The sequence below is a fragment of the Oncorhynchus gorbuscha genome, linkage group LG06 (genome assembly GCF_021184085.1).
Source record: "Oncorhynchus gorbuscha isolate QuinsamMale2020 ecotype Even-year linkage group LG06, OgorEven_v1.0, whole genome shotgun sequence".
Lineage (NCBI taxonomy): Eukaryota > Metazoa > Chordata > Actinopteri > Salmoniformes > Salmonidae > Oncorhynchus > Oncorhynchus gorbuscha.
In genome coordinates, this window is record NC_060178.1 from 37,845,057 (window position 1) to 37,867,518 (window position 22,462).

The following is a 22,462-nucleotide window of genomic DNA, read 5'->3' on the forward strand; positions in this document are numbered from 1 at the left end:
GCGGAGTTGCTGGACATTTTGTTAATTCATGTCCAGTAAAGCCAGAGCTCATCTGTAAGCGGAGGGCTACAGGTGAGCGCAACTACTCAAGTCTCTCCATCAAAATCCTGTACTACTTTGTCGGTCCATCTACGCTGGACCGGTTCGGGTGCTACATGTAGTGCCTTGATAGACTCTGGGGCTGAGGGTTGTTTCATGGACGAAGCATGGGTTCGGAAACATGACATTCCTTTCAGAGAGTTAGAGAAGCCTACGCCCATGTTCGCCTTAGATGGTAGTCATCTTCCCAGTATCAGATTTGAGACACTACCTTTAACCCTCACAGTATCTGGTAACCACAGTGAGACTATTTCTTTTTGATTTTTCGTTCACCGTTTACACCTGTTGTTTTGGGTCATCCCTGGCTAGTATGTCATAATCCTTCTATTAATTGGTCTAGTAATTCTATCCTATCCTGGAACGTTTCTTGTCATGTGAAGTGTTTAATGTCTGCCATCCCTCCCGTTTCTTCTGTCCCTACTTCTCAGGAGGAACCTGGCGATTTGACAGGAGTGCCGGAGGAATATCATGATCTGCGCACGGTCTTCAGTCGGTCCCGAGCCAACTCCCTTCCTCCTCACCGGTCGTATGATTGTAGTATTGATCTCCTTCCGGGGACCACTCCCCCTCGGGGTAGACTATACTCTCTGTCGGCTCCCGAACGTAAGGCTCTCGAGGATTATTTGTCTGTGTCTCTTGACGCCGGTACCATAGTGCCTTCTTCCTCTCCGGCCGGGCGGGGTTCTTTTTGTTAAGAAGAAGGACGGTACTCTGCGCCCCTGCGTGGATTATCGAGGGCTGAATGACATAACGGTTAAGAATCGTTATCCGCTTCCCCTTATGTCATCAGCCTTCGAGATTCTGCAGGGAGCCAGGTGCTTTACTAAGTTGGACCTTCGTAACGCTTACCATCTCGTGCGCATCAGAGAGGGGGACGAGTGGAAAACTGCGTTTAACACTCCGTTAGGGCATTTTGAGTACCGGGTTCTGCCGTTTGGTCTCGCCAATGCGCCAGCTGTTTTTCAGGCATTAGTTAATGATGTTCTGAGAGACATGCTGAACATATTTGTTTTTGTCTATCTTGACGATATCCTGATTTTTTTCTCCGTCACTCGAGATTCATGTTCAGCACGTTCGACGTGTTCTACAGCGCCTTTTAGAGAATTGTCTCTACGTAAAGGCTGAGAAGTGCTCTTTTCATGTCTCCTCCGTTACTTTTCTCGGTTCCGTTATTTCCGCTGAAGGCATTCAGATGGATTCCGCTAAGGTCCAAGCTGTCAGTGATTGGCCCGTTCCAAGGTCACGTGTCGAGTTGCAGCGCTTTTTAGGTTTCGCTAATTTCTATCGGCGTTTCATTCGTAATTTCGGTCAAGTTGCTGCCCCTCTCACAGCTCTTACTTCTGTCAAGACGTGTTTTAAGTGGTCCGGTTCCGCCCAGGGAGCTTTTGATCTTCTAAAAGAACGTTTTACGTCCGCTCCTATCCTCGTTACTCCTGACGTCACTAGACAATTCATTGTCGAGGTTGACGCTTCAGAGGTAGGCGTGGGAGCCATTCTATCCCAGCGCTTCCAGTCTGACGATAAGGTTCATCCTTGCGCTTATTTTTCTCATCGCCTGTCGCCATCTGAGCGCAACTATGATGTGGGTAACCGTGAACTGCTCGCCATCCGCTTAGCCCTAGGCGAATGGCGACAGTGGTTGGAGGGGGCGACCGTTCCTTTTGTCGTTTGGACAGACCATAAGAACCTTGAGTACATCCGTTCTGCCAAACGACTTAATGCCCGTCAAGCTCGTTGGGCGTTGTTTTTCGCTCGTTTCGAGTTTGTGATTTCTTACCGTCCGGGTAGCAAGAACACCAAGCCTGATGCCTTATCCCGTCTGTTTAGTTCTTCTGTGGCTTCTACTGATCCCGAGGGGATTCTTCCTTATGGGCGTGTTGTCGGGTTAACAGTCTGGGGAATTGAAAGACAGGTTAAGCAAGCACTCACGCACACTGCGTCGCCGCGCGCTTGTCCTAGTAACCTCCTTTTCGTTCCTGTTTCCACTCGTCTGGCTGTTCTTCAGTGGGCTCACTCTGCCAAGTTAGCTGGTCATCCCGGTGTTCGAGGCACTCTTGCGTCTATTCGCCAGCGCTTTTGGTGGCCGACTCAGGAGCGTGACACGCGCCGTTTCGTGGCTGCTTGTTCGGACTGCGCGCAGACTAAGTCGGGTAACTCTCCTCCTGCCGGTCGTCTCAGACCGCTCCCCATTCCTTCTCGACCATGGTCTCACATCGCCCTAGACTTCATTACCGGTCTGCCTTTGTCTGCGGGGAAGACTGTGATTCTTACCGTTGTCGATAGGTTCTCTAAGGCGGCACATTTCATTCCCCTCGCTAAACTTCCTTCCGCTAAGGAGACGGCACAAATCATTATCGAGAATGTATTCAGAATTCATGGCCTCCCGTTAGACGCCGTTTCAGACAGAGGCCCGCAATTCACGTCACAGTTTTGGAGGGAGTTCTGTCGTTTGATTGGTGCGTCCGTCAGTCTCTCTTCCGGGTTTCATCCCCAGTCTAACGGTCAAGCAGAGAGGGCCAATCAGACGATTGGTCGCATACTACGCAGCCTTTCTTTCAGAAACCCTGCGTCTTGGGCAGAACAGCTCCCCTGGGCAGAATACGCTCACAATTCGCTTCCTTCGTCTGCTACCGGGTTATCTCCGTTTCAGAGTAGTCTGGGTTACCAGCCTCCTCTGTTCTCATCCCAGCTTGCCGAGTCCAGCGTTCCCTCCGCTCAAGCGTTTGTCCAACGTTGTGAGCGCACCTGGAGGAGGGTGAGGTCTGCACTTTGCCGTTACAGGGCACAGACTGTGAGCCGCCAATAAACGCAGGATTAAGAGTCCAAGGTATTGTTGCGGCCAGAGAGTGTGGCTTTCCACTCGCAACCTTCCTCTTACGACAGCTTCTCGTAAGTTGACTCCGCGGTTCATTGGTCCGTTCCGTGTCTCCCAGGTCGTCAATCCTGTCGCTGTGCGACTGCTTCTTCCGCGACATCTTCGTCGCGTCCATCCTGTCTTCCATGTCTCCTGTGTCAAGCCCTTTCTTCGCACTCCCGTTCGTCTTCCCTCCCCCTCCCGTCCTTGTCGAGAGCGCACCTATTTACAAGGTACATAAGATCATGGACATGCGTTCTCGGGGACGGGGTCACCAATACTTAGTGGATTGGGAGGGTTACGGTCCTGAGGAGAGGAGTTGGGTTCCGTCTCGGGACGTGCTGGACCGTTCACTCATTGATGATTTCCTCCGTTGCCGCCAGGATTCCTCCTCGAGTGCGCCAGGAGGCGCTCGGTGAGTGGGGGGTACTGTCATGTTTTGTCATTGATTATCATGCCTTGTCCCTGTTCTTCTCCTTCTATTCGTTTCCCTCTGCTGGTCTTATTAGGTTCTTTCCCTCTTTCTATCCCTCTCTCTCCCCCTCCCCTCTCTCACTCTCCCGCTCTCTCTTCTCTCTATCGTTCCGTTCCTGCTCCCAGCTGTTCCTATTCCCCTAATCAATCATTTAGTCTTCCCACACCTGTTCCCGATCCTTTTCCCTGATTAGAGTCCCTATTTCTCTCCTTGTTATTCGTTTCTGCCCTGTCGGTTCCTTGTCTAGAATTCACCGTGCTGTGTTTGTGTATCGCCCTGTCGTGTCGTGTTTTCCTCAGATGCTGCGTGGTGAGCAGGTGTCTGAGTCTGTTTGGTTCAAGTGCCTTCCCGAGGCAACCTGCTGTTCACCTGCTGTTCAAGATCGAGTCTCCAGTTTGTCCTCGTCATTTCGAGTGAAAGTTGTGTTTTTTTGATTGTATTTACTTTACTGGATTAAAGACTCTGTTTTCGCCAAGTCGCTTTTGGGTCCTCTTTCACCTGCATGACAGGAACGAGCCGGCGTTGCTCGCTCGTTTTCTGGAGGGTCTCCACGCTGAGGTAAAGGATGAGATTCTCTCCCGGGAGGTTCCTTCCAGCGTGGATTCTTTGATTGAACTCGCTATTCGCATAGAACGACGGGTAGATCTTCGTCACCGAGCTCATGGAAGAGAGCTCGCGTTAACAGTGTCCCCCCTCTCCGCATCTCTACCATCTCCCCCCACTGGCTCAGGTGTTGAGCCCATGCAGCTGGGGGGGTATTCGCATCTCGACTAAGGAGAGGGAACGGAGAATCACCAACCGCCTCTGTCTCTATTGCGGTTCCGCTGGTCATTTTGTAATTTCATGTCCAGTAAAAGGCCAGAGCTCATCAGTAAGCGGAGGGCTACTGGCGAGCGCTACTACTCTGGTCTCTCCGTTAGGTTCCTGTACTACCTTGTCGGTCCATCTACGCTGGACCGGTTCGGCAGCTTCCTGCAGTGCATGAATAGACTCTGGGGCGGAGGGCTGTTTATGGACGAAGCCTGGGCTCGGGAACATGACATTCCTCTCAGGCAGTTAGGGGAGCCCACGGCTATGTTCGCCTTGGATGGTAGTCCTCTCCCCAGGATTCAGCGTGAAACGCTACCTTTAACCCTCACTGTCTCTGGTAATCATAGTGAAACCATTTCTTTTTTTCTTTTTTGTTCACCTTTTACACCTGTTGTTTTGGGCCATCCCTAGCTAGTGTGTCATAATCCTTCTATTAATTGGTCTAGTAATTCTATCCTCTCCTGGAACGTCTCTTGTCATGTTAAGTGTTTAGTGTCTGCTCTCCCTCCTGTTTCTTCTGCCCCCTCTTCACAGGAGGAGCCTGGTGATTTGACAGGGGTGCCGGAGGAATATCATGATCTACGCACGGTCTTCAGTCGGTCCAGGGCCACCTCCCTTCCTCCTCACCGGTCGTATGATTGTTGTATTGATCTCCTTCCGGGTACCACTCCCCCACGGGGTAGACTAGACTCTCTGTCGGCTACCGAACGTAAGGCTCTCGAAGATTATTTGTCTGTAGCTCTCGACGACGGTACCGTGGTCCCTTCCTCCTCTCCCGCCGAAGCGGGGTTCTTTTTTGTTAAGGAAGAGGACGGGACCCTGCGCCCCTGCGTGGATTATCGAGGGCTGAATGACATAACGGTTAAGAATCGTTATCCGCTTCCCCTTATGTCTTCAGTTTTCGAGATTCTGCAGGGAGCCAGGTTCTTTACTAAGTTGGACCTTCGTAACGCTTACCATCTCGTGCGCATCAGGGAGGGGGACGAGTGGAAAACGGCGTTTAACACTCCGTTAGGGCATTTTGAATACCGGGTTCTGCCGTTCGGTCTCGCTAATGCTCCAGCTGTCTTTCAGGCATTAGTGAATGATGTACTGAGTGACATGCTGAACATCTTTGTTTTCGTTTACCTTGACGATATCCTGATTTTTTCACTGTCACTCCAGATTCATGTTCAGCACGTTCGACGTGTCCTCCAGCGCCTTTTAGAGAATTGTCTTTATGTGAAGGCTGAGAAGTGCGCTTTTCATGTTTCCTCCGTCACATTTCTCGGTTCTGTTATTTCCGCTGAAGGCATTCAGATGGATCCCGCTAGGGTCCATGCTGTCAGCGATTGGCCCGTCCCTAAGTCACGTGTCGAACTGCAGCGCTTTCTCGGTTTCGCGAATTTCTATCGGCGTTTCATTCGTAATTTCGGTCAAGTGGCAGCTCCTCTCACAGCCCTTACTTCTGTCAAGACGTGCTTTAAGTGGTCCGTTTCCGCCCAGGGAGCTTTTGATCTCCTCAAGAAGCGTTTTACATCCGCTCCTATCCTTGTTACACCTGACGTCACTAAACAGTTCATTGTCGAGGTAGACGTGTCAGAGGTGGGCGTGGGAGCCACTCTGTCCCAGCGCTCCCATTCTGACGATAAGGTCCACCCTTGCGCGTATTTTTCTCATCGCCTGTCGCCGTCGGAACGTAACTATGATGTGGCAAACCGCGAACTGCTCGCCATCCGCTTAGCCCTAGGCGAATGGCGACAGTGGTTGGAGGGGGCGACCGTTCCTTTTGTCGTTTGGACTGACCATAAGAACATTTAACATTTAACATTTAAGTCATTTAGCAGACGCTCTTATCCAGAGCGACTTACAAATTGGTGCATTCACCTTATGACATCCAGTGGAACAGTCACTTTACAATAGTGCATCTAAAACTTAAGGGGGGGGTGAGAGGGATTACTTATCCTATCCTAGGTATTCCTTAAAGAGGTGGGGTTTCAGGTGTCTCCGGAAGGTGGTGATTGACTCCGCTGTCCTGGCGTCGTGAGGGAGTTTGTTCCACCATTGGGGGGCCTGGGCAGCGAACAGTTTTGACTGGGCTGAGCGGGAGCTGTACTTCCTCAGTGGTAGGGAGGCGAGCAGGCCAGAGGTGGATGAACGCAGTGCCCTTGTTTGGGTGTAGGGCCTGATCAGAGCCTGGAGGTACTGAGGTGCCGTTCCCCTCACAGCTCCGTAGGCAAGCACCATGGTCTTGTAGCGGATGCGAGCTTCAACTGGAAGCCAGTGGAGAGAACGGAGGAGCGGGGTGACGTGAGAGAACTTGGGAAGGTTGAACACCAGACGGGCTGCGGCGTTCTGGATGAGTTGAAGGGGTTTAATGGCACAGGCAGGGAGCCCAGCCAACAGCGAGTTGCAGTAATCCAGACGGGAGATGACAAGTGCCTGGATTAGGATCTGCGCCGCTTCCTGTGTGAGGCAGGGTCGTACTCTGCGGATGTTGTAGAGCATGAACCTACAGGAACGGGCCACCGCCTTGATGTTGGTTGAGAACGACAGGGTGTTGTCCAGGATCACGCCAAGGTTCTTGGCGCTCTGGGAGGAGGACACAATGGAGTTGTCAACCGTGATGGCGAGATCATGGAACGGGCAGTCCTTCCCCGGGAGGAAGAGCAGCTCCGTCTTGCCGAGGTTCAGCTTGAGGTGGTGATCTGTCATCCACACTGATATGTATGCCAGACATGCAGAGATGCGATTCGCCACCTGGTCATCAGAAGGGGGAAAGGAGAAGATTAATTGTGTGTCGTCTGCATAGCAATGATAAGAGAGACCATGTGAGGTTATGACAGAGCCAAGTGACTTGGTGTATAGCGAGAATAGGAGAGGGCCAAGAACAGAGCCCTGGGGGACACCAGTGGTGAGAGCGCGTGGTGAGGAGACAGATTCTCGCCACGCCACCTGGTAAGAGCGACCTGTCAGGTAGGACGCAATCCAAGCGTGGGCCGCGCCGGAGATGCCCAACTCGGAGAGGGTGGACAGGAGGATCTGAACCTTGAGTACATCCGTTCTGCCAAACGACTTAATGCGCGTCAGGCTCGTTGGGCACTGTATTTCGCTCATTTCGAGTTCGTTATTTCTTATCGTCCGGGCTCAAGGAACACCAAGCCTGATGCTTTATCCCGTCTCTTCAGTTCTTCAGTAGCCTCCACCGACCCCGAGGGGAGATTCCCTGAGGGGCGTGTTGTCGGGTTGACTGTCTGGGGAATTGAGAGGCAGGTAAAGCAAGCACTCACTCACACTCCGTCTCCGCGCTCTTGTCCTAGGAACCTTCTTTTCGTTCCCGTTCCTACTCGTCTGGCCGTTCTTCAGTGGGCTCACTTTGCCAAGTTAGCCGGCCACCTCGGCGTTCGGGGTACGCTTGCTTCTATTCGCCAGCGTTTTTGGTGGCCCACTCAGGAGCGTGACACGCGTCGTTTCGTGGCTGCTTGTTCAGACTGCGCGCAGACTAAGTCCGGTAACTCTCTTCCTGCTTCTGCTCCTGGCCTTGCTGTGTCTAAGTCTGTCCCCAGACACCGCATCTCTCCTGGTCCTGCTCCTGGCCTTGCTGTGTCTCAGTCTGTCCCCAGCCACCGCATCTCTCCTGCCCTTGCTGTGTCTCAGTCTGTCCCCTGCCACCGCATCTTTCCTGCCCTTGCTGTGTCTCAGTCTGTCCCCAGCCACCGCATCTCTCCTGGTCCTGCTCCTGCACTTGCTGTGTCTCAGTCTGTCCTCAGCCACCGCCTCTCTCCTGTTCCTGGTCTTAGCCTTGCTGTGTCTCAGTCTGTCCCAAGTTGTTACTCTCCTGGCCTGTTTGGTCCTGATTGCTCAAACTCTTACAGTTCTCTACCCGTGTCTCATTTTTATATAATAATTGCACTAAGATTCCCTCTTCATCGTTTCCCGTTACGGTCCTGAGGAGAGGAGTTGGGTTCCATCTCGGGATGTGCTGGACCGTTCGCTGATCGATGATTTCCTCCGTTGCCGCCAGGTTTTCTCCTCGAGTGCGCCAGGAGGCGCTCGGTGAGTGGGGGGTACTGTCATGTATTGTATTGTCATGTCTTGTCCCTGTGCTTTCTCTTCTCTTCGTTTCCCCCTGCTGGTTGTATTAGGTTTCTTTCTCTCTCTTTATCCCTCTCTCTCTCTATCGTTCCGTTCCTGCTTCAAGCTGTTCCTCATTCTCCTAACGACCTCGTTTACTCTTTCACACCTGTCCCCTATTTTGCCCTCTGATTAAGTCTCTATTTCTCTCTCTGTTTCTGCTTCTGTCCTTGTCGGATTCTTGTTTGCGTTGCCTTTGTTCCGTCCTGTTGTATTCTGCCTCGTCATCAGATACTGCGTGTGAGCAGGTGTCTCTATCCGCTACGGCCCGCGCCTACCCGAAGGGACCTGCAGTCTGTTGCCGCTAGCCCTGCAACTCTCCTCTCCAACTAGAAGGGGGACTCTCCTGTTAAACTAGAGGATTTGTGTTTTCCCTGTTTGGACTTCCCCTGTAATGATTGAGGATTTATGTTTTCCCTGTTTGGACATTAAAATACTCTGTTTCTGTTATATCGCTTTTGGGTCCTCACTCACCCGCATAACATTATATGTTGTTTTTCGTATTGGGGTTTGTAGTATTTGGGATCGCGGCTGATTAGGGGTGTTGTATAGGCTTGGCTGCCTGAGGCGATTCTCAATCAGAGTCAGGTGATTCTCGTTGTCTCTGATTGGGAACCGTATTTAGGTAGCCTGAGTTTCGCTTTGTATTTCGTGGGTGATTGTTCCTGTCTCTGTGTAGTGTTCACCAGATAGGCTGTGTTAGTTTTCACGTTCCGTTTGTTGTTTTTGTATTGAGTTATTTCACGTATCGTTCCGTTTTCATTTATTAATGAAAACGGGTAACAAACACGCTGCATTTCGGTCCAACTCTCTTTCAACAAACGAAGAACGCCGTTACATTTGGTTGGATAGTGTTCTAAGTTTTTTCCTTGTAATTTTACAATCTGCATCAAACCAGTTGTCATCTGTGGTCTTTAAAAATAAAAAAATAAAATACAAATTCAGTTGTGCTTCTTTTGCTGTTTGCCTGAATATATCGTTGATGTTTTTACTGCTAGATTGATGCCTTCTTTACTGTGAGTGAATGTGCTATCCAGAAAGTTATCTAAGTGTTTAGATATTTTGGTTACAGGTTGCTTTTTGGTATTCTCCTGTGCTGTTCTGTATGAATTTCTGATGTTGTACAGCTTACTGTGTGGTTGTTTCCATGTCTGTTCTTTTGAAGAACAACGTATTTTGACTCTTTCTCTCTCTCTCTCTCTCTCTCTCTCTTTCTATGTCCTCTTTCTCATCTCTCTTGCTCTCAGCTTTCTCTCTCTCTCTATCTCTCCATTCTCTCTCAAATCTCTCGCAATCTCCTCTCTGTCACTCTCTCTCTCTCTTTCTCTCTCCCTCATCAGTCTCTCGCTCTCAAATCTTTCTCACCTCTCTCTCTCTTTCAGCTCTCTGTATCTCCTCTCTCTCACCATCTACTCTCTCTCTCACACACACCACTTTCCCTCTCTCTCTTTCTCTCTCTCTAATCTCTCTCTAGAATTGTTAATCACCCCCAACCTGCATTCAGAATGACTGCAGGGTAGGGAAGATTGAATACTGAGACTACCTCAATCATCAAAACAGGAACAACCATCTCAGTAACTAACAGGTCCAATAAATCCAACTACTAACAGATTTTATTAGTTTAGAAAATGGTATGTTATTTATCTTATTGTAGCATAAAATTAATCAACCAGTCAATGTAAAAAACAACAGATATAACTGTAAAACAAACAAATCTGTATATTATCCCTGCAATTAAACAGTTATTGGTAGTACCCGATCCCTACACGCAGAACCTCTTTGGAACCCTTTTTTTTGTAAGAGTGTATCTCTTCTCTCACCTCTCTCTCTCCCTCTTTCTAAAAAAGAAGACATTCAGCATAGTCACAGGGTCACGTGTGAATGTGGTGGAGAGAGAATTCACAGCTGTCGGTCATATAAGCATGGGGCTGAAGGAGAGGGAAAGCAGAGCATGTTTTTACAAGCAAAGCACGTATTACATTTAGAATGTCATGACCCAGGGGTCAGGATGTTGTGACCATACGAAATAAATAGCTAAATAATGGTGTGAACTCAACCTCTGTCCCCCCACCGCATCCCTCAGACTGAGAACCTACGTCACCACCGCTGTGACTCTCTCTTCTCTCCCTCTCTCTCTCTCTCTTGCTTGCTCACACCCTTTCTCTCTCTCACTCTTCATGTCTTTCTCTGCTCTCTTTTCCTCTTACATTGTATTTTAAAGGGCAACCTTGTCCTCCTGAATACTGCCCACTCCCATCCCCGGTCACATCACCTTCCTTCTCTTTCTATACTACCTAATAGGACCACTCCTAGACAGACATTTTGAAGCTGTTGTTGTGACACTGTGCCAGTCGAAAAATATAGATTCAACCCTGCAGATGTTTTTATTTGAGGACAGATATAAGAGTGGAGGTAGCTGGCAGACCGACAGACAGTGGTATATCTATCCTGTCCCTTAGTCTGCAACTCTTCCCCAGAGACTGGGCTGTGTTCTTGTTTCTTTTAGTATTGGTTCATGGAGGCGGAAGTGTAAAACTCGGTTCCCCAGTGGAATTACATACTATTGCCCATGGTGGTGGACATGCAAATGAGCAAATCAAATCTAATTTTATTGGTCACATACACATACCATTGGGTTAGCAGATATTAATGAGAGTGTAGCGAAATGCTTGTGCTTCTAGTTCCGACCATGCAGTAATATATACAGTGGGGCAAAAAAGTATTTAGTCAGCCACCAATTGTGCAAGTTCTCCCACTTAAAAAGATGAGAGAGGCCTGTAATTTTCATCATAGGTACACTTCAACTATGACAGACAAAATGTGGAAAAAAATCCACATTCAAAATTTTTTATGAATTTATTTGCAAATTATGGTGGAAAATAAGTATTTGGTCACCTACAAACAAGCAAGATGTCTGGCTCTCACAGACCTGTAACTTCCTCTTTAAGAGGCTCCTCTGTCTTCGAGCCCAGGAAGGGGCGAGAAACTATACTGTTTACATATAGTGGTGTACAAATGTAGGCTAAGTTGGTTTTGTTCTCCCTAAAATGATCCCAAGTATTGCATCGTAGGCTACATCTTTGAAAAAATACGTCTTTTTCTATCCAAAGTGGATTTCTGTTTTCTCATAGCAGTGTTTCTAGTTCTTCGTCAGAGCTTTTAAACAAAGTACTAAACCATCTTTTATTTCTGAATGTATCGGCACTGGGGATTCGGGATGTGGCTGCATTACTGATGTCATGTTAATCAGGCCTTTTGATTTGAACAAATAGATTGTTTTAGTTTTGCAGTCTAGTTATTTCATTTATGGATCAAGCAGCAGTCATTTTGATGTCATTATGGTCCAGCGGTTCTGAATTTGCAATGCACCCGTCTATCCACGTTTTTCTGTGCAATAGCCTTTTGATTTGAACATTTGAAAAGTTTGAGTGTATGTCCTAGGCTATATGATTGAATGTATATATGTTACAGCTCTTTGGTTTCACTAATAAATACAGTGGCTTCGGAAAGTATTCAGACCCCTTGACTTTTGACACATTTTGTTACGTTACAGCCTTATTCTCAAATGGATAAAAAAAAATCAGCTGCAATCTACACACAATACCCCATAATGACAAAGCAAATGTATTAAATATAAAAACAGAAATACCTTATTAAGAACCTTTGCTATGAGACTCGAAATTGAGCTCAGGTGCATCCTGTTTCCATTGATCATCCTTGAGATGTTTCTACATTTACATTTACATTTAAGTCATTTAGCAGACGCTCTTATCCACAACTTGATTGGAAGCCAACTGTGGTAAATTCAATTGATTGGACATGAAAAACAATGATATTTCTAAGTGATCCCAAACTTTTTAACTGTAGTGTAAATATGATGTATATGTCCAAAAATGTATGTAGCATCTACAGACTGCCCCTTTAAGTCTATCAAAACTGTATGAGTTTGAGTTTGTGTCCATTAGGCCTATGGATTTTTTTATCATTATGATTTAGATTGAGCAATAAAATATCCACTTTTATTCCCTAGGCTTGGATCTGCACTATGAATCTGTTGCAAGAGTGCATTTTTCACTGGCTGTCCACTGATTTCAAAAACAATGATTGATAGGCAACTTAAACTTTTTGAATTGAACCATTATTGGGTTCAAATACACATGTGGATTTGTAAACAGCCATCCACAACAACCTCAATCCGTAAGGCGCAAATAGCTAAATGAGAGAGCAGCAGTGTGATTCACATCAATGCACTAAGTAGATATCAATAATAAGTGATATCTGTATCGCCGCCGTAGGCAACACCACTGCTGTCATCCTTACCTCCAAGCGTTTATTTGTGTTGGATAATCTTTGAATGCAGACAGCAGTCGCACCATTGGAAGACATAGTTAAGAACTGTAGCATACAAAAGCCTATTCCTGCTCTTTTCCCGTGATCCATCAAACACATTTGGTGTGTCATCATAGTGGTCTCTGACTTGGAACAAACTTAAACTTGCAACTTTTTTCAATGCTGATTTGAATGTCCTTGAGTAAACAGAGAAGTATCAAAAATTTTGTTGCTCGCAAACATCCTTTCTGAATGTAAAAGTAATTACTCAAAGTAATTATCTAGTGTCTGTAATTGTAAGTATCTGTAATCTGATTACAATATTTAATCTGGTAATATAGCGGATTACATTTACAGTTTTTTTGTAATCCGTTACTCCCCAACGTGCTCCATTCCTATTCTATTCAGAGTTTAGAAAAATGTATTGAATTCTCGGCCCGGTCCAACCTACTCAGCCTGTCAGGAGCCGCTACTGTTGCGGCTGTGCTACACTGCATCCTTTTTACTAAACGGTAGGTGCTAAATAGTATGCGACGATGAGTACATAATATGTAGTTTAAGTATGTAGTATGCTATTATGGGTGTCAGATATTGCCACTGTCTTCAGCTGTATCCACTTAAAGTGAGAAGAGGTGTTATGTGCTTTGAATGACTCAATTCACAATATTGTTTCGCGCACGCTCGTGTGTGTGTGTGTGTGTGTGTGTATGTATGTGTCTCTCACATAATACCTTGTGGGATGTGTTGTATGAAGAGCAGCCACAGACCACAAACCACAGGAGAGGAACAATAATAGCAGGGACAGGAGCCTGCTATGGTATCATCTCAGGATGTGTCCCAAATGGCAGCCTATTACCTTTGCGCTACACATAGGAGATAGGGTGCCCTATGGGCCCTGGTCAAAGGTTTTGCACTATGTAGGGAAAGGGGTGCCATTTGGGAAGTAGAGTCCACAGAGCGGAACATGGTCGCCATTACATCATCACAGGACAGCACAGAGCGGTGAGGAGAGCTCAACGCTCGCTTAGGGTCTCTGTCAGAGTTACAGCGGTGACATAAGCGCTCAGTTTAGGAGAAACGCTGACGCCAGGAGGATCTTTTGGGGCAGGATAAAAGGGAGGGATGGCGAGAGGGGAAAAAAGAGAGAAAGAAGGGTGGTAATAACACTACAGTCGGCTATGTCTCACTACTCCCTACATCTAGCGCCCACACATCACATTTTATTTACCCTCTGTGCCCCTTCCTCATCCTACAAATACTGTGGCTGTGTCATAAGTGTAACCCTATTCCCTTAATAAATCAGATCTTTTGATGAGACCCCAATGAGCCCTGATCAAAAGTAGTGGGCCCTGATCAAAAGTAGTGCACTAAGACACTTTCTGTAACTGCACCCTAACACAGAGATGGACATACAGTACACAGCCCTCCTGCTCTCTGAAAACAGGCCAAGGGCAGGCATAGCTCTGCATAATGCATCTACTGCTAGGAGCACACGCACACACACACTCGCACACACACACACACACACACACACACACACACACACACACACACACACACACACACACACACACACACACACACACACACACACACACACACACACACACACACACACACACACACACACACACACACACACACACACACACACACACACAAGCTAAAGAACAATAGGCAGAATACTACACTCTCAAAAAAACAATTTTGGAACTAAATAAAGTTCTTGAGAGTGATGCCATTTGGGAACCATTTTAGGAATCTCTAAAGAACCATGCATGGGATGGTTCTTTGAATAACCATACAAAAATCCCAAATCAGAAATGTTTTAAGACAATACAAGACATAATTCAAAAGGCCTTCTTTTGAGGGTCTAGATTTACCCTAATATAGTGGCCTGAAACTCATAGTTTACAGGCCCCATCTGGCCTGCAACTCACATTAGGAACACCTTTCTAGTATTGAATTGCATCCTCTTTTGTCCTCAGATCAGCCTCAATTTGTCGGAGCATGGAATCTACAAGGTGTCGAGCATGAAAAAACCCAGCAGCGTTGCAGTTCTTGACACACTCCAATGAGTGCGCTTGCACCTAGTGCCATACCCCGTTCAAAGGCCCTTAAATCTTTTGTCTTGCCCATTCACCCTCTGAATGGAACATACACAATCCATGTCGTAATTGTCTCAAGGCTTTAAAAATATTTTATTTACCTGTATCCTCCCGTTCACCTACACTGATTGAAGTAGATTTAACTGGTGACATTAATAAGGTATCATTGCATTCACCTGGTCAGTCTATGTCATGGGAAGAGCAGAGAGTAGCTGGAAAGCAAATCAAACAATATTTGGATGTAGCCATTTAGTTTATCCCCTGAAAGTTAGCTTGTTAACTATCCATATTGACGTGATCTGTTATTAGCTAGCTAGCCAATTTGATGAGGTCCATCAATCAATGTAGCGTAGCTATCATGTCTGTCAGCTGCAATTGTGATTATTATACACTCTTAAAAACATTGTTGAAAAGAGGACAATGTAAGCTAACTTCTCTAGGTAGGCCTACCAAAAAAGTACATTTGGTCTACTTGCTACTATGTTTAGCCAACTGTACAACATTTCTATAAGTAGCTTGCGAAGTTAACATTATCAGTACATCGGCAAATGTGCCCTTCTGCTGCTTGACAGGCAGGGCCCACAAACGATGGGAAATTAACTTTAACCAATCATACTTTTCAGGTATAGTTCACTTTTATTTTATATCACTCAAATATCCAATTATCTATCTGAAATTACACGATCAATTGATGTTTACTGAACATGAAAGCATGCAGTTACGTGCTGTATAACTCAGATGATAGCGCTAAATAGGTGATATTTATTCCATGGAATAATCAGAAATGTGTAGTTCTGATTACGCTCTTTAAGATGTGATTATATTACAATCAAAGTATGCAGTTGTCAATGGTTTTAGCAGAGCTGGGGGTATCCTTGCCCCCCAGCAGGCAGATTGAACGCTCAACCTCCGCTTGGAATGACTCCAAGGGTCGGGAACAGTACTATATGAGACTACCTTAAACATCTAAACTTGAACAACCATTTCAGTAACGAGTGCAAAACGTTACTTTATAACTGAATAGCATAAGAGTTATTAATCAATCAATGGATGTATATGCAAAAACATAGATATTGAAACAACAATATTAAAAATCAACCTGCAATAGATCATGCTGGGAAATATTATAATGACAGGCATGGTTTTGGTTCAACTCTGGTTATTAACACCAACACTGAGATTATTTTACACCAATAGGGTTCATTTAATGCTTTACAGTGTTAATTTAACTCTTGACACTAGAATTTGTTGCCATAACACTGCACAGCTGATTCAAATAACCAACTCCATTATCAAGCATTGATTAGTTGAATCAGCTCTGTAGTGCTAAGGCAAAAAAACTAAACGTGAAACCAGAGGGGGGCCAAGAACAGCGTTTGGGAAATCCTGTCCTAATTGACAATCTATTCCATATTTAGTGCAATACTTTTGACCAGGGCACACAGGGCTGGTTTGTTCAGGCATGAAGAGGGAGAGTAGTATCTGCTAGTTTTGTATGGCTATTAATGAGAGTGAGACTTACAGGCACTGGAATTATGGCAACAACATAATACAAGACAGGAAGGACAATACAGCACTGGACTGTTTTTTACTCACAGACTTTTTTGACTTGATTTGGCTGCAGGCAGTTTGGTATCCGATTTTGAAAACACATTGTTACTGCCTGAACATCAACTGGTAGGGAAATCTGAATGCCCTGTAACCTGCCCAGAGCTGTATTGTCCTGTGTTGTTGTTGTCTTTCTCTTGCTTTTGGTCTGATCTTCATGGTCCTACTGTATGTGAAGACCCACTGTACGTATTCCTAACTTCTACCCGGTTCAGTCAGCAGATTATTGGCCTCCTCTCGGAGGTTTCATCCTCAAAGGGAGTTTTTTGATTGATTGACATTGGATGTCCTCTTTCTCTCTCCCAGGCATGCCCAGTTTCATCAAGTCTCCAGATGATCAGACAGGTATTTCGGGAGGCGTGGCATCCTTCGTATGCCAGGCGGTGGGCGATCCCAAGCCACGCATCACTTGGATGAAGAAGGGCAAGAAAGTCAGCTCTCAGCGCTTTGAGGTACACTGTCTACTACTGTATTTTATTTATTTAATTTGACATATACGATGTACAACAGATTTTAGCTACATAGCTAATCCTCACCCATAAATGAGAATGGATCAGCTTGCCCGTACAGAGAAGGTTGAGAAAAACTGCAGGAACACCAAGCAGACATAGTATACCTTTACTAATTACATTACCAGATTCATTTTTATTCTATGGGCATACCCACATCCTTATTTCAAAGCAGCATTCAACCACAAGTCTGTCTGTTTCAGTTGTCAGTTGAATGACCACCTCCCTCTCTCGCTCTGTCTGCCTTTTATTCCACCAAAGAAGCACCTGAAGCAATGCAGAGACAAGATGCGGAGACCCTGCTCAGACAAGATAGGTACAGGTACACAGACAGGCAGGCAGGCAGACTGGCAGAGAGACAGACAGACCAGCAGGCATGTACACAGATCGAGCTCAACCAGTGCTCGAGTACCTGCCCTTTTGCCTTCTTATGAGAAAGGAGGGCAAAAAGGGGACTATCGGCTAGTTGGAATACTATATTTTATTTATTGTGTCTTAAAGAATATATATAAAAAAATAACAAATTAGACCTCAAACGAGCTAATTTAATTTCTCTTGAATCTTATATCCCCCTCCCTCCCGCTTCAAGCAAGCACTCAACTGACATGTAAGTGCTCTGTGCTGTCTACGGTTTTGAACACTGGGTAACTACTTTTAAGTTGGACCTGTGATGTGTGTCTCTCGCTGTTATGGAGAGAGAAGGGGGCAAGTGTTTGCTAGTAAGAGGCAGATGTCCGCAGCAACAAATTCAAATGAAGCCAAAATAGAAAATTGTTTTGACAGCATAGCTAACAACATTTGCTATGATCAGCTGATAGCCACAAATTTCCTGATTTCACTCATCTCGTCTCTAGTTAGAAGCCTACTAGGAGTCACAGGCACTAGCTTGCTTACAGTAAGGGATGAGTGTGCTGTTGCAGAAAATAAATAGGCCAATGCAACAACATACAAATCTAAATGTTCTGATACAGAGACAGTTTACACTACCATTCAAAAGTTTGGGGTCATTTAGAAATGTACTTGTTTTTGAAAGAAAGACATGTTTTTTGTCCATTAAAATAACATCACATTGACCAGAAATACAGTGTAGACGTTGGTGGTGTTGTAAATGACCATTGTAGCTAGAAAAGGCAGATTTTTCTGGAATATCTACATAGGCGTACAGAGGCCCATTATCAGCAACCATCACTCTTCTGTACGTTGTGTTAGCTAATCTAAGTTTAGCATTTTAAAGGCTAATTGATCATTAGAAAACCCTTTTGAAATTTTGTTAGCACAGCTGAAAACAGTTGTCTTGATTAAAGAAGCAAACCTGGCCTAAAGAGGCAACCTGGCCTTTAGACTACTCAAGTATCTGGAGCATCAGCATTTGTGGGTACGATTAAAGGCTCGAAATGGCCAGAAACAAAGACTTTCTTCTGAAACTTGTTCAGAGAAATTAAGGCTATTCCATATGAGAAATTGTCAAGAAACTGAAGCTCTCGTACAACGCTGTGTACTACTCCCTTCACAGAACAGCGCAAACTGGCCCTAACCAGAAAATAAAGAGGAGTGGGAGGACACAACTGAGCAGGAGGACATATATATATATATTAAAAGCTGCGTTAAACAGGATTTCCTACATCTACTGACCAGCTCAAATAAACAGATCCGTGCTATGCGGCAGACCAATACGAACTCATCTTTCGGCATGTCCAGTCCACTCATTATCTCAACCAATCATGGCTAGCGGGAAGGTTGCTGGCTGTTTCTGTGGTTAAACCATCTAGGCTCGTAATTTAACAGCTGTATTCATATTTATAGATGGCATACAAGTTTGTTATTAAGGCACATGAAAGTAGTGACACGCGACATATGTTAATTTTTCTGAAACAAGATGCCAGTCGAGGACATGTGAGGCATCTGTTTCTCAAACTAGACACTCTAATGTACTTGTCCTCTTGTTCAGTTGTGCACCTTGGCCTCCCACTCTTCTTTCTAGCCTGTAATCAACCCCACAAATGCTGATGCTCCAGATTCTCAACTAGTCGAAAGATGGCCAGTTTTATTGCTTCTTTTATCAGCACCACAGTTTTCAGGGTTTTCTAATGATCAACTTAAAAAAAATCTGCCTTTTCCAGCTACAATAGTCATTTACAACATTAACAAAGTCTCCACTGTACTTTGATCTATTTTATTTTATTTTAATGATAAAAAAAAAAGATTTTCCTTCAGAAACAAGTACCTTTCTAAGTGACCCCATACTTTTGAGTGGTAGTGTATATTAATTATGAATTGGGAGTTATGAATATGGGAACAAAGGGAATAGCCCCTTCAGTGATAACTCAGCCTATCTGGCACTCTAGGCAGGCTCAAGTGAACGCTCAAAGTGATTGAAAAATGTCATACTATTAGAACCTAGGTGTGCTCGACTGACACAGATCTAGTCATTGGAGTAAAGAATGTTCTGGAATGTTCTCATCCTCTCATGTGGATGTTTGGGTCAGAGAGTTTCCACTGCAGTGGAAGGAAGTTTAGGAGACCCACTCCCTTGACCTGTGACCTCTAATTCTTTACCACCCTAAAGTCTGGCTTCCTGAAAGGCCTTCCTGAAATACCTGCTGTCCACTCAGGGTCATCATTTCATACAACATATTTCTCTCTAATCGGGTGATTGTATCAGATCATACTTACCTACTCCTCTTAGCTACCTGCCTGTGGAGCATAGGGCAGCAACAAAGTCATGCAATGTCGGAGGGTCCTATTCAATTGAGATCAGAATAGAGTAGTCTCTATTTGAGATGGCTTAGTAGAGTTTGAGTTTGGTCGGGTATGCCAGGTATGCTTGTGCAGACTGGGTAGAATTGGAGCATAGTCTGTACTCTTGTTATAAACCCAGTTCCTCAGTCCCGCCTACGGAGTAAGTAGAAGTTACCCCTATATTAGTCCCCCTGCCAGTGATCCAAAAAGGAGTGTTCCCTTGGCTCAGTGGGCTCTACAGTGCTCTGGTGGTCCTGTACGTGTTGATGAAATAGCGATCAAAGGGATGCCCGTGCTAAGATGACCGTTTAAATCAGTTTAGATTTGAATCTTAGTCACAGGACGACCATAGGTCTGATTGTAATGCCTTTTATCTCCTCTCCCCATCCGTGTCTTTAGGTGATAGAGTTTGACGATGGCTCAGGGTCTGTCCTGCGTATCCAGCCCCTGAGGACCCACAGGGACGAGGCCATCTATGAGTGTACTGCCATCAACAGCGTGGGAGAGATCAACACCAGCGCCAAACTCACCGTCCTGGAAGGTACGATACACCTCTCTCACTCCTTTTCTCTTTCTCTCTCTCGATCATTATTTTTATAAAGCTTTTTCTCTCTCTCTCTCATTCTCACTTATATGCACAGGCACAAACACACTCTCTCTTTCCCTCTCTCTCTCTGTGTCTGTCTCACTCATCTCTCTTATTCTCATCTATTCCTGCCACAATGAGTTTCTCTGTCTGGATCAGCGAGGCTCAATATGTCCACACAGATTCCAACGATGTCGTTTTATGTCCTGCTACTTTTGGTAGCCCGCTTGGTTGATGAAATAGAAACAATACATCAGTTTGTGATTCGCCCGTAGCTGTTAGATGTACTGATTAGAGATGTGTCTTGACATCTCTATTTTATTACACTTTCCAACCATGAATCTACAATCTGACTGCGGGAATTGTTTTTGTTCTGAAGCTTATAGCTACTGTAGAGGGGTCTGTGTGAAATTCGTTTTTTCCTCTCCTGACAGTGGAAACAACAATTATTTTATCCACACTCAAATTGATAGAGAAATATTTGCAAACATTTCGCCGGCTGGCAGGGTTTTTCCAAATCACCTAGGAACACATTATCTGGACTAGGAGACGATAATGTAGATACCGTCAGGCTGGCTGACTTCCATCCTGGCTTGCTCAGCAAACATAGCCGGAAAACCCCCAAGACTTCTGGAAAACCCCCAAATGGCATCCTATTTCCTGTGTAGTGCTCTGCTTTTGGCTAGTACCCATAGGACTCTTGGAATAGGGTGTCGTTTGGGACACATTCTGAGAACTACCAAAGGTTTTGTTAGGCGTGTGGCTGGGTGCTGAGGTTATTGGTGTTAACCGGGATCGGTATAAGCTGATCTAGGATCAGATTAATGGCAGAATTACCATCAGTCGGATGTAAATGTATGCAGATAGATAGAGGAGCCAGATAGGGGGGCTTTGTAGCATGTACTAGACTGGTGTCTGATCAGTCTTAATCTGTGTCTCAATTGGCACCCTATCCCCTATATAGTGCACTACTTTTGACTAGGGCTCAGGACTCTGATCAAAAGTAGTGCACTACATAGGGTAGGGCACCATTTGGGACATATACATTGGGCAGCCATAGGGCTCTGGACAAAAGTAAGTCACTATGTACGGAGTAGGGTGTCATTTGGAAAGCAACCCTAGTCTGTCTGTGTTGAACAATAGTGCTGCTATGATTGGCAGACATGTTGTCTGAGTGCAGTGTGAAGACATCCTCCTGGTGTATCGAGTGTGATGTGTTCGGGAGAAGGACATGGCTGATGGTTGACTGTAGGCTGACTCATGGATAAAAGGATTGTGCTTGGGTCACATTGCTCCCACTCACACGTTACTGTACATCAGCATGTGAAGGATTGGGATCAGGAGGATGACGGAAAGAAAGCAGTGATGTTTTAGACAGAACTCCTGTTTGTTCCATGAGGTTGAGCCAAGACAGGGAGTGGAGATGATGGAGGAGAGAAGGAGAGTGGTGAGAGTAATGGATGGTGAGAGGAGGAGAGGACAGGAGGAGAGAAGATTGGTGAGCGTAATGGATGAGTGGAGGAGATGAGACAGATGGCATGGCCTATTGGGGGCGTGGCTTTCAGATAGATATTTTTGGCCACCCATGAGTTCTTATTCATTCTTATTCATCATGTTAAGTTTGTACACTGCAAATCTGATTTTTTCTTCAATATTTGTGTACATTAGATTTGTCTTTAAAGATATTATATAAATATTATAACAAATTTATAACTCTCCCAATACTGGGACATGCATAGGGTAAATGTCAATTTACTCTTGGGTAAAGGTCAATTTATTTGGGGTTTTTCATGAAGTTTTAAATGTTCAACAAGTTCAAATTAAATCCATCATTAAGTTAAAATTGAAAATAGTAAACAATTCAAACAATAAGTACTCAATTCAAATCAGGGAAACCAAATGGTAGTACTCTCCTGTGGCCTGTTCACTCCGTGTGAACGTCTGATCTGGTCCCTCCTCCGTGCCTCTTCTGGTGGTCTGGTGCTAGAGCTGGTGCTGAAAACTGGTATCTGAATTGGTGCTGGATCTGCAGAAGGGATGAAAGACAACCTGAGGAGCAAGCAGACCCACAAGGGAGCCCCAGACCCAAAGGACAGTGATGGCACTCCCATGTGGTCCACTCGCTCCAGGTTAATATCTGTTGGTCCCTCCTCTGCACCTCATCTGGTGGTGTGACTGGGTCTGGTGCTGGAACTGGGACTGGTGTTGGATCTGTAGAGTGATGGAAGGACA

General features: G+C 45.5%; 1 protein-coding gene across 15 annotated transcripts in view; it reads left to right on the forward strand.

Annotated features, from left to right (window-relative positions):
• Positions 1-22,462, forward strand: part of LOC124037908 (receptor-type tyrosine-protein phosphatase F-like) — a 448,750-nt gene that overhangs the window by 211,361 nt on the left and 214,927 nt on the right. For all 15 annotated transcript variants that reach the window (XM_046353139.1, XM_046353145.1, XM_046353141.1 and 12 more), the window contains exons 3-4: positions 16,703-16,848; positions 20,044-20,185. In XM_046353139.1, coding sequence (XP_046209095.1) covers positions 16,703-16,848; positions 20,044-20,185 — 288 coding nt within the window. The remainder of the gene's footprint in view (positions 1-16,702; positions 16,849-20,043; positions 20,186-22,462) is intronic.